The sequence below is a fragment of the Cydia amplana genome, chromosome 1, assembly GCF_948474715.1.
Source record: "Cydia amplana chromosome 1, ilCydAmpl1.1, whole genome shotgun sequence".
Taxonomy (NCBI): domain Eukaryota; kingdom Metazoa; phylum Arthropoda; class Insecta; order Lepidoptera; family Tortricidae; genus Cydia; species Cydia amplana.
In genome coordinates, this window is record NC_086069.1 from 26,674,409 (window position 1) to 26,688,575 (window position 14,167).

At 39.5% G+C, this 14,167-nt stretch overlaps 2 protein-coding genes across 3 annotated transcripts; both read left to right on the top strand.

Annotated features, from left to right (window-relative positions):
* The first annotated feature begins 806 nt into the window (after window positions 1–806).
* LOC134651307 (exportin-1) lies at window positions 807–5,911 on the top strand. 2 transcript variants are annotated; one of them, XM_063506362.1, is made up of 4 exons: window positions 807–941; window positions 1,268–4,254; window positions 4,793–4,936; window positions 5,753–5,911. In XM_063506362.1, exons 2-4 carry the CDS (start codon window positions 1,366–1,368, stop codon window positions 5,897–5,899), a joined length of 3,180 nt encoding a protein of 1,059 aa, XP_063362432.1. In that variant the 5' UTR covers window positions 807–941; window positions 1,268–1,365; the 3' UTR covers window positions 5,900–5,911. The 2 variants fall into 2 exon arrangements, with proteins under 2 accessions (XP_063362432.1, XP_063362441.1); XM_063506371.1 differs by having other exon boundaries at window positions 888–946.
* Window positions 5,912–10,794: 4,883 nt separating this feature from the next.
* LOC134651382 (putative lipid scramblase CLPTM1) lies at window positions 10,795–13,447 on the top strand. The gene is made up of 3 exons (XM_063506478.1): window positions 10,795–11,009; window positions 11,232–12,852; window positions 12,945–13,447. The coding sequence occupies exons 1-3, from the start codon at window positions 10,911–10,913 to the stop codon at window positions 13,100–13,102; spliced, it is 1,878 nt and encodes a 625-aa protein (XP_063362548.1). The 5' UTR covers window positions 10,795–10,910; the 3' UTR covers window positions 13,103–13,447.
* Window positions 13,448–14,167: the final 720 nt, after the last annotated feature.

A 14,167-nucleotide genomic window follows, 5' to 3' on the forward strand; every position in this document is an offset into this window, starting at 1 on the left:
TCGCGTAACTACGTCAGGGGTCGCAAACTTTTAAGAATATAAAAGTAGCAGCTACACCAAAGATCTGTAAATATCCCCAGTTTCTAAGAGCCATATATAATATAATATAAAATATCAGATAGAACTAGAAGAACCGTAACTTGCCGACCCCTGGCATACTTTATGAATTATGAACACAAACTAGGTTCTAGAAAAGATGTATTTTATATTATATTTTTATATCTAGTAAGTATCTGAGCCACAACAAGCAGAAAGCACGTGGCAATTTAAGGAGTCGTAAAATACAATACTATATAGTTTTAAATAAATAAATTACCTAACAATAAAGTTTTAGTTATCCATTCTCTGTCCGGAAATTGCGATCAATATTCGCATTTCGCATTGTTGCGGACACGTCATGTGTATGTCTAAATAGAAAAGTGACGTAACCCCGTAATGTTTGTTTCGACAATGTATAATATAAGGGTATTATTCACCTATTTCGGGATTTTTTTTGCTTTTACTCCCGCTAAACATGCGTGAAATATCAGCACCTTTCTGCACCCGCTATGAGTAAGAATGATGAAAATAATATTATTGTTTTCAAACGTACGGTTTTGGCGCTAAGAAGCGATATTAAGCAATCTATAGCGACACTGACGGTCCAGAAATCACAAGTAAAGCTACGTGACAAGGAACCAATTTTAACTTTTGTTTCTGTTTATTATTTGATAGTTAATCAAAAATTTTAAGTTTTTTTATATGTTTTAGTATATATTTATAACGCATTTATTTGATATTACTTCGATTTCGTTTTTAGCTGGTGAATAACAAGACGATAATAACCATAGACAAAAATAATGCGACATGTAAGTACGCTTTTTCAAGCTTCATGAAAACAACGGACTATGAAGTGTGTATGGAAGTGCGTTAGACTGATTGCGCCGCAAATTACTTTCTAGGTAAGGTTTGTACGGTTATATTTTTATTAAATATTTAATAAGTTTACGGGAAACTATTTTCATCCGCACCCGAAAGACGGATATACACTTTTCAGAAGTAGTTTGTTGTATGACATACAGGGTGTGTGCTCCTTATTTTCTAATTTTACTGCAAAACAGTTTTTGCTAGATATCTAAGCGTAATGTTAAGTTCGGTTTGTGTATTTCTTAGCAATATTGCTTTCGATAGTATACATAAACACTCATATGATGTATCATGAAATTATTAGTAGTGAAAAGAGGTTATAAGATTTTGTTCTCTAAAATTCTGCTTTTATGTATTTCAGTGTGGCACGAGGTGAGGAATGAATGTGAATAAATCATCAGCCTGATTTGGTTATTAATAAGAGAAACGAAGACAAAACATTTTTTTTTCAAGATCACAATGACAACTTTAGAGCAACAAGCTTCCAAACTTTTGGATTTTAACCAAAAGTTAGACATTACTTTACTGGATAATATTGTGGGATGCCTGTACTCGACCGTAGGAGAGCAGCAACGCATCGCGCAGGACATTCTGACCACACTTAAAGAACACCCCGATGCCTGGACTCGGGTTGATACAATTCTGGAGTTCTCACAGAATCAGGAAACAAAATACTATGCTTTACAAATATTAGAACAAGTGATACAGACGAGATGGAAAGTTCTCCCGAGAAATCAATGTGAAGGAATAAAAAAGTACATTGTGGGTCTCATCATAAAGAACTCATCTGATCCTGTCACTATGGAAAGCAACAAAGTATTTTTGAAGAAGCTTAATTTGATTCTGATTCAAGTTTTGAAAAGAGAATGGCCGCACAACTGGGAAACATTCATTAGTGATATTGTGGGTGCCTCAAAGACCAACGAAAGCCTTTGCCAAAACAACATGGTGATCCTCAAGCTCCTGAGTGAGGAAGTTTTTGTGTTCAGTACCGGCCAGCTCACTCAGACCAAAACCAAACATCTGAAAGATACCATGTGTTCTGAATTTAGCCAAATATTCCAGCTCTGTCAATTTGTACTTGAGAATTCACAAAATGCCCCACTCGTGGAAGCCACGCTTCACACTCTATTAAGATTTTTGAATTGGATCCCATTAGGCTATATTTTTGAGATGAAACTCATAAGCACACTAATATTTAAGTTCCTCAGTGTGCCGCTGTTCAGAAATGTGACTCTGAGTTGCTTGACTGAGATTGCAGGTGTGACTGTTAGCAATTACGAAGATCAGTTTGTTGCCCTGTTAGTTCAGACGATGGACCAGCTGGAGGTGATGCTGCCACTCACCACTAACATCCGGGATGCCTATGCTACTGGACGTGACCAAGAACAAGTGTTCATCCAAAATCTTGCACTGTTTCTTTGCACCTACTTGAAGGAACATTGTCAACTTATTGAAAGACGAGGATTGACAAATACATTGATGAATGCCTTGCGCTATCTTGTGCTGATTTCGGAAGTGGAAGAAGTAGAAATTTTCAAGATCTGTCTGGAATTTTGGAATTCTTTAGCTGCTGATTTGTACAAAATTGCCCCTTGTTCCCAATCATCAAATCTAGTTCTGGGCAAAAGTATGGGCAGGAAAGCTCTGTATGCTGATGTACTGAGCAGCGTGCGCTACATCATGATCTCGAGGATGGCCAAGCCTGAGGAGGTCCTGGTAGTTGAGAATGAAAATGGTGAGGTAGTGAGGGAATTTATGAAGGATACAGATTCTATCAATTTGTATAAAAATATGAGAGAAACGCTAGTGTACCTTACTCATTTAGACTACCAAGATACAGAACGGATTATGACAGAGAAATTGCAGGCTCAAGTGCATGGCTCTGAGTGGTCTTGGAAGAACCTGAATACATTGTGCTGGGCCATTGGCTCTACGTCGGGTGCAATGATGGAAGAGGATGAGAAGCGCTTTTTGGTAGTGGTGATTAAAGAATTATTGGGTTTGTGTGAGCAGAAAAAGGGCAAAGACAATAAGGCTATAATTGCTAGTAACATCATGTATGTTGTAGGACAATACCCGCGCTTCCTCAGGGCTCACTGGAAGTTCCTGAAAACTGTTGTAAATAAACTTTTCGAATTCATGCACGAAACTCACGACGGCGTACAGGATATGGCTTGTGATACGTTTATTAAAATCGCATTGAAATGTCGTCGCCACTTTGTTACCACACAGGTTGGCGAAGCATGCCCATTTATAGAGGAGATTTTGAGCACAATCAGTTCCATTATTTGTGACTTGCAAACTCTTCAAGTTCACACATTCTATGAGGCTGTTGGATACATGATTAGCGCACAAGTGGACCAAGTTGCCCAGGAGCAATTGATTGAAAAGTACATGTGTCTGCCCAACCAGGTGTGGGATGATATAATTTCGCAGGCATCCCATAATGTGGATATTTTGAAAGACCCTGAGGCTGTCAAACAGTTGGTCAGCATCCTAAAAACGAACGTGCGTGCCTGTCGCGCTCTCGGGCATCCATATGTCGTGCAACTCGGCCGAATATATCTTGACATGCTGAACGTCTACAAAGTTATGTCAGAAAACATAAGTCAAGCGATTGCACTGAATGGTGTCGCCGTCACGAAGCAGCCTCTTATTAAAAACATGAGAATTATCAAAAAGGAAACACTGAAGCTCATCTCTAGCTGGGTTTCACGCTCCACAGACAATAGCATGGTACTGGAGAACTTCATTCCGCCCCTTCTAGATGCCGTTCTACTAGACTACCAGAGAACCGCAGTTCCAGACGCGAGAGAACCCGAAGTATTATCATGCATGGCAGCCATAGTGTATAAGCTGGGAGGCCACATCACGTCAGAGGTTCCGAAGATATTTGACGCAGTTTTCGAATGCACCTTGGAGATGATAAACAAGGATTTCGAGGAGTACCCGGATCACCGGACAGAGTTCTTCTTGCTGCTACAGGCTGTGAACACAAACTGTTTCAAGGCATTCCTGAGTATACCGCCGGCGCAGTTCAAGCTCGTGTTGGATTCTATAATTTGGGCGTTCAAGCACACGATGCGTAACGTGGCCGACACGGGGCTGCAGATCCTGCACCGGTTGCTGCAGAACGTGGAGCAGCACCCGCAGGCGGCGCAGAGCTTCTACCAGACGTACCTGTGCGACATCCTGGAGCACGTGTTCAGCGTGGTCACGGACACGTCGCACGGCGCGGGGCTCACCATGCACGCCACCATCCTGGCGTACATCTTCTCGCTGGTGGAGGCGGGCCGCGTCACGGTGCCGCTCGGCCCTACGCCTGACAATGTCCTCTACATACAGGTGAGCGCTCATTGCAGCATCTATCTACCTATATAGTCATTTATTTGCAGCATACCTACCACTTAACTCGGTCAGACTGGCTGGTACATTTGTGTGGTTTGTTTTTTAGTAGAAAGTACCTAGTAATTTTTTTCTCATGTACTGTATCCTCTTATTTATTATACCTATCCAAGAAATGTGCCCGGAGTGTAGTCTAAAACCCGTTTAAGAGGGATGTATCACACTCAGATTTCTATATCTGGCGGTTTTCAGAAAAAAAGGTACAATTTACTTTTTTTTGAAAAACCATTTACTTTTGGGTTATTTAGACTCAGAATCACGAGTACTATTGAATGAGACAAAAAAGTGTCCCTAGTTTTTCATACAAATTTTGGGTGTCAGTTCTGTAACGGTCCATACAAAATGTATGTGAAAATGTGTTACAAAACTGACATTTTTTTTTATCAACAATAGTCCAGACAATAAGTAGTAAACCAAATACTTAATTATAACACGATGGTTATCCATGTATGAATAATGTATATTTATTTGTTTTCAGGACTATGTGGCTAACCTCTTGAAAACTGCATTTTCTCATTTGACGGACAATCAAATAAAGATCACCGTGCAAGGGCTGTTCAACCTGGACCAGGATATTCCAGCCTTCAAGGACCACTTGAGAGACTTCTTAGTTCAGATAAGAGTGAGTCTCTTTCATTATCACCTTGTATTCCTGTATTTAAAACCTATTTAAAGACTAAAATGTCCTATAAACTTTTCTGAAATTCGCCTAGTTTCAGAGTTAGGTAATACCAACTTACAAAAAAAAAAACATCCGTACCAACCCATACCACGTTTATCTGGTAAGGGTACTCATGATTGTTACTTAGTACAAAACGCCTTTTTGATGGCGACGTTGCCAACTTGCCACTATGGGACGAAGTCTAAATATCCTGATGTTAAAAGTATAGATGTTAAAAAGTGACAAGTAACAATGCAAAAACTAGGTTGTACGAAAAAAAAAAATTATACCTATATAATTACATATTAAGTTTAATTATGTTTGACTATGTTTTATGTGCTTTAAAAAAGTAGACATTCTTATATTTAGAAGTTTTTGACACTTCCGTTTTGAGATCCAGAAATATTGGTAAATGGGTAAAAGAAATTAAGGTGCAATGAAACCAAAGCCCGCGCATGATAGGCGTGGCGTGGCGTTCAAGCAGATAACCTCTTAATAGGGAAGCTTATAGCTACTGACAAAAAGGTACTTTTTTTTCATACAATTTCCATTTCGGGAGAAAACGTTTTCCACTAACTAAATCTTAACATATCAGGTTTCGCTTTTTAATATAAAAAAATATATATTTTTGGTTTGCAAATTTTGAAAAAAGGAAAACCTATAAACCTAGTTTTTCATCGTGTCAATAACATACTGAAAATATTGGAAAATGGAAAATATTTCTTTTTGTACGGACGATCACGTGCTACACTTAACGCTTTAATCGCCCGATCGCAGGAATACACGGGCGAGGACGACAGCGACCTGTACCTGGAGGAGCGGCTGTTTGCGCTGCGGCAGGCGCAGGAGGAGAAGCGGCGCGTGCAGCTGTCCGTGCCCGGCATGCTCAACCCGCACGAGCTGCCCGAGGAGATGCAGGACTAGGCCGGCCCGGCTCACGGCCGAGGCGAGCCGCGAGTAGCGATGGCCGAATTTCAACAGTCTGCAGCAGCATAGCGAAACATAGTATAGTTTGTCGATCTCTAACAGACCCCGAACGGCTTATCCTTTGTCTATTGTTAAGTTAAACCGCACGTGCTTCTACCTGCCTAAAAAAATGGTTAGGCCGTTTTTACCGGTTATTGAATTACCACTCTATGGAGATTGCAATAAGGTTCGAAATAAAGTAACGGAAAAATATTTTTCTAGGCTGTGTGTGGTCCATTTGATTAACCGAAGTACTGAGTGCCGGCGAGTCGAACGCTACAGTACCAGTCTAACAGTCGGTAACAAAGGCGCGTTATCGGAGAGCGCACCTACACTGGTTTTTTGAGCGTTGGACTAGCCCGCGCTTAGGTGCCAATTAGAATAAATAAGACCCTTTTTTGCAGGTAAGTAGCACGTGCGGTTTTACTTTACAATAGACAAAGGATTCGCCGTCGGGGTCTGTTAGAAATCGACAAACTATAAGAATAGAGTGCTCACTCCATACATCAGTTTTGGTACCAAAAAGACTATTATTTTCGTAGTCGACATCTAGAATCGAATAGCGGAATTATCAGTACCGCTACTTGATACTAGATGTCTAGTGAGTCGCGACTCACGAAAATAGTATTGAACAATAATTTATAACTAATATTAAAGCAGAAGGAGTTGAAAATAGAGTTCCGGCTAATCCGGTTATGGCGGTTACCTATATTATTAGCTCAAAATTGTTGAGCATTAGACTTTTGGGTCGGTGCAACATCTAGTATCAAGTAGCAGTACTGATAATTTCGCTACTTGATGCTAGATGTCGACTATGAAAATAATAGTCTTTTTGGTACCAAAACTGATGGAGTGAGCACGCTATGTATTTTTTTCTCTATGGCAGCAGAAGATGTTATACGGGCGAGGTGTTAAAAATTATCTTGACACGAGTTTATTTTTAAGAGAATAAGAGCGCGTCAAGGTAATTTTGAACGCATCGCTCGCTTAGCAACTTCTGCTGCTGACTGGACAAGAAAAACGGTTGAAAGGGGTTTTTTTCGTAAAAATCCCGTGGAGTAGGACCGAGATAACTCTGCATGGCGTTTGCAATGATTACGTGTGGAAATGTCATCATTAATGTCTACTTTCTATGAAAATACGACGTTTTTAATGACACTCCATTACATTGTTTTGTTCATGTTGGTGCAAAGTTAGCTTAAATGGACTCTAGGCGAAGGCCTCTTCGTCTACACGCGCGTTTTACGATAAAATGGCCACCCGCTACTCTCTTTATCGTCGCTGATCAGACAGCCCTAATCTCTTTTTGTAACTTTCAGATACTAAAATGACATCTCGTTGCTTATTTATGATCTTAAATTGGGTGATACAACGAATTAACTGCGGAACTTGAGGTAACTTTGTAAAATTTACTAACTTATTCGTTTTAGGGGGATATTTGTAGGTGTTATTGGTGATATAAAGGTCTTAAGTCGATCTAACTTAGTTGACTGTTTATAGATCTTAACTTGTTGCATTAAGGTTAAGAATGGTTAACTATATGTTAATCTGTACATTTTTATATCTTATTTTTTTATGGCACAGTACGACTTTGCTAAGTTTGCCGCCTTGTGGGCTTCTTATATCTAATTGTCATTTTAGTATCTGGAAATTAATAATTGAGACGAGACACTTCTTTGACCGAGGAATCGTTTATTCTCGATTACTTTTAAGAGTCTCTTAAGGCTGCCCATTAGGATAAACTCCTAGCTACGCCGAAGACTAGTAACAGTTCACTAAAATACGCTGCAACACTTGACACTACGAATTATGTTTTCGCAGAAAACGGTCTGCAACGGCTAAGTCAATATTAAGAACTGTTGGCACGATAGAAATTCGATAAAGAAAGTTTTTTTTATCCACTTTGACTTGAACAGTTCATGTAGCTATTTGTTTTTACATACAATGGAAATTAAAAGGAAGGAAATATATAAAGCCAGATCAATGTGGTTTCGTATTAGTGTAAGGGCGCTGTGACGTAATATAATATAGATCAGAATTTTGTACGGCTTATGTATGTAATAGTATTTTTATATTTTTGGACACAATGTTAACAACCCGTTGTTATAGCAACCCCACTCTGTGATTCTCTAAGGCATTGTTTACCAATTGTGTGCGATCCACAACAAATTACGCATATTCCGGAGAAGATAACTCCTTAATTCCGGTTCATTAGTGATGACCCGACCCCACGGAATTCAGAGCAGAATGTCTATGGTCACGGAAATCTATCAGGCAAAACTAACAGAATTTAAAGAGCTGACGGAAAGGATTCTATTAGTTCAGCCAGAACCATAGACATTCTGAATTCTCTCACGTTTGTGGTAAGCAGTTGATTCTCTTGCGCTCCCGTCTTGGAATTGACAACCCAACGTAACACGAATATGTTCATTCTGCTTCGACGTTCTGGTTTAAAAGCAATTAGATCATTTCGTACCACTGGCTCACCGCCAATGATATAATATTACGTAATAAATATCTTCTTCCTGTAAATGTGGAATTCTAAGTAATATGGCCCATCAGGAAAAGTTGTATATTTGACACAGACCAAGGTTTATCGCATAGAAAGCATTGCCTTAGAAGAAACCCAGAGAAGACAGCTTGTACTTAGTGGTTCACGAGTTAGCGGGAGTCACGTGCATTGTAGTTGGCGAGCCTTGTTTACGCTTTTCAACTATTATTTGTAGCATTTAATACATATTAAGGATCAAGTAATTTCAATAGACTTAGCCCCAATAACTACTATTATACTATTTGCGCGTTTAGTGTGCGTTTTGAGAGTTAAAGCAGTTTATAAAATAAGTGCATTGAAAATTGTCTCTCCCGAGATTTCTTGTTTTGTACGAGATCCGACCCGAGATGCCGTTGATGTCGTCTAGTTGGATACTGAGCTAAAATGATAAATAACATAATAGTATGTACTTATGTTATTTTGCCAAAATAACCTCTTAAGCTAAGCTAATAGGGGTGACTTCTTCGAGTCATGTGTATCACAACATGTGATAAGGACAGTAACATCATGCCACTTGGATGGAAAGTCACTTGTATAAGCCTAGCTACAACATTTCGAATGTAAATGAGAATCGATTTAATATGAACATAACTGAATAAGCTGCCAATTTTAATGATCCACGTTTGATTTAATTTGAAAGTACTTTGATGTTATATTTGTAAGTTTTAAAATTGTATAATAACGATAGGACTCGGCTCTGCAGCGAGGCAGCAAGACTAGTGGTTAAGATATCACATTTAAGTGGACTGTTATCATAGTTTTACGTGGATGCAAATCTTGTGCCTATAAAATATTACCTTATTCTGACAGATTGTACAGAGACCGTATGGAACATGTAAGGTGATGAATGCTAGGAAGGTTGGATCACAAACCACTCCGATAAGGGCATATTTTGCCGGCACAAGTCGTAGGTGGGCCTTATTTAAGCAAGCATTAAATCATGCATCAATTTACATTGCTAGATGAGATAGAATATTTCTATGTTTTTAAGTAATCTTCAAATGTAATGAAATCTCTGTGATGGAACCAGTGTCGGATGTTCAACATGTGCGCTACTAAAGCTGAGTATTAATTCGTAGATTCTAGGTAAAACTTTATGAAGTGAATTGCTGTTAGTAACATTTTTTATGTTTTGTTTAATGTTGTCTCAACTAATTTCATGATGGTTTGGGAATCTGAACACTCAGGGTAGTATCCAAACGCATTTTGGGCCCGATTAACTGTCAGTCTTTCATTTTGTGTTTGAAATAAACAAATAAATATTAAGTGATGTGTCTTTTTTAATTGAGTTTCCCTGGCGTTATCTTTCCTACCCCATAGCCTAATACTTTGAGCAAGGAAATAAATAGAGTGGTGTGCAAGGAAATATTTTTTTTTTGTCAAATGTCTCATTTAAGATACAATTTTTTTATCGCCGACTGTACTTTTCTTTCCATTTCAGCTGTTCAATTAGGTTGCGTTGTTTTATATTTATTACGTCACACTAGGCCCGCCACTGCCTATCTTAAGCCGGCTTCCCACGGCCCGTGTTTATTACAGGCCAGGCCGGATTGCGCCACGCCTGTGGATGCCTGTGCGGTTGATTACATCGGCTTCCCACGGCCCGTTGTTGCACAGATCTGACCGCGCCTTTACATGGCCGGCAGATCGTGGGAAAGGTCACATCCGACGAGGCCTGTGCGCTGTCCCAGGTGAAATGAACCGACGCAGACGCGCCCCTACAGGCACCGTCGCGCCGCGCCGCGACGCGCCTTTGAAGTTACCGACTCCCGACGGATCGGACGGGTGACGACAGGCCTCGTCGGATGCGACCGTTCCCACGATCTTCGGCCTGTAGAGGCGCGGTCAGATCTGTGAAAAAACGGGCCGTGGGAAGCCGGCTTTAGAACCTTTAGAACTTACTTTGTCAAGCCATTTCCGTCAGTAGAAAAAAGCGGCAAATTGTTAAAATGTAGGCGCGAAGGCTAAGCCTGGCCGCATACACGGAATTTTCATTCGGTTTCCGTACGGAATGACAGGTGGGAACGAGACATCGCTCTACAAATGCATAGCACTGTCTCGCTTGCACATATCATTCCGTGCGTGCGTGGCTTAATTCGGAATTTTTATTCGGTTTCCGATGGATTTCCGCATGGAATGACGTTACGCTTCGCCATCCGGAATTCCGTCGCGTGTGTAGTGAGCTTGTGTGGTCATTTTGACATTGTAATTTTTATCTGTGGCACCATTTTATATTGTCTATTGTCTATGATAAGTCAATATTCATTTCGAGTTTTTTCGATTTTATTTCTATTTTTATGTCATGGCAATGGCGTAAAATCTGTCCTTTCAATCATTGATCTGTGTTAAATACTGAAATAACCTCATTTATTGATGATTTAACATTTACCAAAACAAAAGGCATTTAAAGAGGAAGACATGGCTAACACAGAAGAAACGACGAGCAACGATTCCGCGGAAGATAGATTGGTGCCTAGTGAGAGCAATGATGCTGGATTATCACCTGATAACGTTGATGTAAGTTCTTATCCTACTTAACATACTTTGACTATATTTTGATACGGAATAAATCGAGAACAATCCACACTAATAACGATGTCTTTTTAGATATGAAAAAGTGTTCACTAAAGTTAAGTATAAATCATTACCACTGCAAATACTATGCCAAGGTTCGGCGGTTTTTATTGTAGGTAATGGTCACGGTCAATCTTTTTTAACCTGTACTACAAAATATTTCAGATTAATGCTCAAATTGATGAACAACGTGCAAGAATGCAGCCAACCAAATTGGAATCGTTTTTTGCTATAACGAAATCCTTGATACTAAGAGCTTTGGTTGTGTATTTCATCACCTCAATGTTCCGTCAGCCGGCTGCTCCTAAACCAGAAGTGACTTCTCCAACAGGGGCCCCAAGGATTCCCTCCATCAATATGTTTTCTAATGGGACAGAATTAGATATGTTTTGTTACTTATCTGAAAAGGAGTTTTTTGGAAAATTTGAAGATGCAAAGTTAATTTGGAAGCATGAGGGTATTACCTATGGAGATTGGTATGCAGGACCAAACAACGATGGAACCTACACATTTTCTACTATGATCGAGCCTTCACATTCCTTAAAAAATAATGGCTCAATTTATCTTCATGTGTTTATAGTCCAAGCAGGAAAGTCGCCTGACCCCAGGGATACAGAAAACTATGCTGGGGACTTCATCACCTATGGCAAAAAGATGGTTAACAAGTACAAGAAGCTACGCTACATGAAAACACACAACTTACTCACTGGCCAGACTGAGAAGTCAGAGGAGGAACAAAAGAAAGCAGAGACTTTAAAAGAAGAAATAGTATCTCATTGGCATCCCAATTTGACTATCAATTTGGTGACGGATCAGACCAATTGGATGCAAGGGAGCGTACCACCACCTCTAGACGAGTTCATATACTTTGTGCCTGATGGCAAGTACTACAAGCCAGCCGTGTTCCTTAATGACTACTGGAATATGATGAGAGATTATGTCCCAATTAATTCATCTACAACTACTCTGGAGTTGCAGTTAACTTACCAGCCATTGAGTCTGTTCAAATGGCAGTTGTACACAGCACAAGCTATGAGAGACAAGCTTAGCATGTTTTCAGCTCTCGGGGCCGAGGAGCAAGATGAGGAGCAGGACACCGTTAAGGAGCTGCTCCTGGACACCTCCCCGTATTTGCTGGCACTCACCATATCAGTCTCTATACTGCACTCAATTTTTGAACTCTTGGCATTCAAAAACGATATTCAGTTCTGGAACAACAGGCAATCGCTTGAAGGCCTCTCTGTGAGATCAGTATTTTTCAATGTTTTCCAGTCAACTGTTGTACTATTATACGTTTTGGACAATGAGACTAATGTTATGGTCAGAATTTCATGTTTCGTAGGTTTATTGATTGAAATATGGAAAATTAACAAAGTGATGGATGTGAAAATTAACAGAGAACACAGAATACTTGGTATTCCAACATTGAGTTTCACAGACAAGGGATCCTATGTACAATCGAGCACTAGGGAGTATGATACTCTGGCATTTCGCTATCTCAGCTGGGCGTGCTTCCCGCTGCTTATTGGTTATGGAGTTTATTCCCTACTTTACCAAGAGCACAAGGGATGGTATTCTTTCGTTCTTAATATGATGTATGGATACCTCTTGACTTTCGGATTCATCATGATGACGCCGCAGTTATTCATTAACTACAAACTCAAGTCAGTTGCCCACCTCCCATGGCGAATGATGACATACAAGTTTTTGAACACATTTATTGATGATATATTTGCATTTGTGATTAAAATGCCCACTATGTATCGTATAGGCTGTTTCCGTGATGGTACGTATAAAATATCATTATAAAAACTATAATATCTTCCAACATCATCATTTTAAATTATTTACAATAATTGATTGTGATCATTGTTTCAGATATTGTGTTCTTTATATTCCTGTACCAACGTTGGATCTACAAGGTGGACCACAAGCGGGTGAATGAGTTTGGCTTCTCCGGTGAGATGGAGCTGCAGCAGAACAATGGCACCCTGGCCATAACTGAAGGCGAGCCCGCTGACAAGAAAAATGACTAAGGCTTTTTGCCTGAAATATATATAATATTGTTGTTATCGGTACATTTCTGTCCTTAATCTAATAATTGAAATTGGGCAAACATATTTATTATAATCTAGTTAATTCTAGTTAATACAATTTACCTTACATGATGCTGGTGTAAGCTAAGGAAGGTAAAGATTTGTGCTAGGAATTCCGTTGAAAATTCTAGCTTAATTCTTTACAGCTTGTGTTATGTACATGGGTATGTCCATGCCATTGCTGTTTTTATTTACATAATAATATGTATGAAGTGCGTCTTGTGGATGAGTGAACCTTATGTCTTGGTTTAATTAAATTTGCATATGAATTAAAGTATTATACAATGTCTTGTGATTAAGTACCTACGTACAAACATTCTATTAAGGTTACCAAAGAACTTATCTTGGTTCTAGTTTTATTCAAGTTCTGACAGTATTTTATATGTTCCAGAGGTTAGGATAGAAGGCCACAATTCTTGCCATGGACATTACTGCGCGGCCACACACTCGACGAGTGGTACCTATGGGAAGGCGGAGACATATTGTGTCTACGTTACTTGTCATCTGCCGCCATACTGCCCTGCATACTTCCCATACCACTCGTCGAGTGTGTGGCCGCGCCATTAGAAATACCCTTAGTTATCTCAGGCTCTAAGCTGAAGATAATAAGGACGATGTTTCAATAAGTACCTACCGTCTTGGATTACTTACGCAAGAACGTGGCCCACTTCATCATATCATTCTTTACACTTTATAAAATTGTTATAAATTTTAGTTAGGATTGTTAAGGTTCATTGAATTTATTCTTTAATACATATTGTATTCTTAGCAGGGTAAAAGAACAAGCGACTTAATGAAAAGGATTTGATTTCACTTGAATATAGTCAGGTGACAACCAAAACTCACTAATTACTATACTTGGTCAACCAGATCTTGACAGTAGAAAAAGGCGGCAAATTTGAAAAATGTAGGCGCGAAGGGATATCGTCCAATAGAAAATTTGAATTTCGCGCCTTTTTTTACTGACAAGATTTGGTTGACCAGCTGTAATTTACTACCACAAGT

Excerpts from the sequence above, each read along its gene's own strand:
- LOC134651382 (XM_063506478.1), top strand. The coding sequence starts at position 10,911 with ATGGCTAACACAGAAGAAACGACGAGCAACGATTCCGCGGAAGATAGA. Across the intron at positions 11,010-11,231 it reads TATCACCTGATAACGTTGAT|ATTAATGCTCAAATTGATGA; the intron begins GTAAGTTCTTAT and ends AAAATATTTCAG. Across the intron at positions 12,853-12,944 it reads TATAGGCTGTTTCCGTGATG|ATATTGTGTTCTTTATATTC; the intron begins GTACGTATAAAA and ends TCATTGTTTCAG.
- LOC134651307 (XM_063506362.1), top strand. The coding sequence starts at position 1,366 with ATGACAACTTTAGAGCAACAAGCTTCCAAACTTTTGGATTTTAACCAA. Across the intron at positions 4,255-4,792 it reads ACAATGTCCTCTACATACAG|GACTATGTGGCTAACCTCTT; the intron begins GTGAGCGCTCAT and ends ATTTGTTTTCAG. Across the intron at positions 4,937-5,752 it reads ACTTCTTAGTTCAGATAAGA|GAATACACGGGCGAGGACGA; the intron begins GTGAGTCTCTTT and ends GCCCGATCGCAG.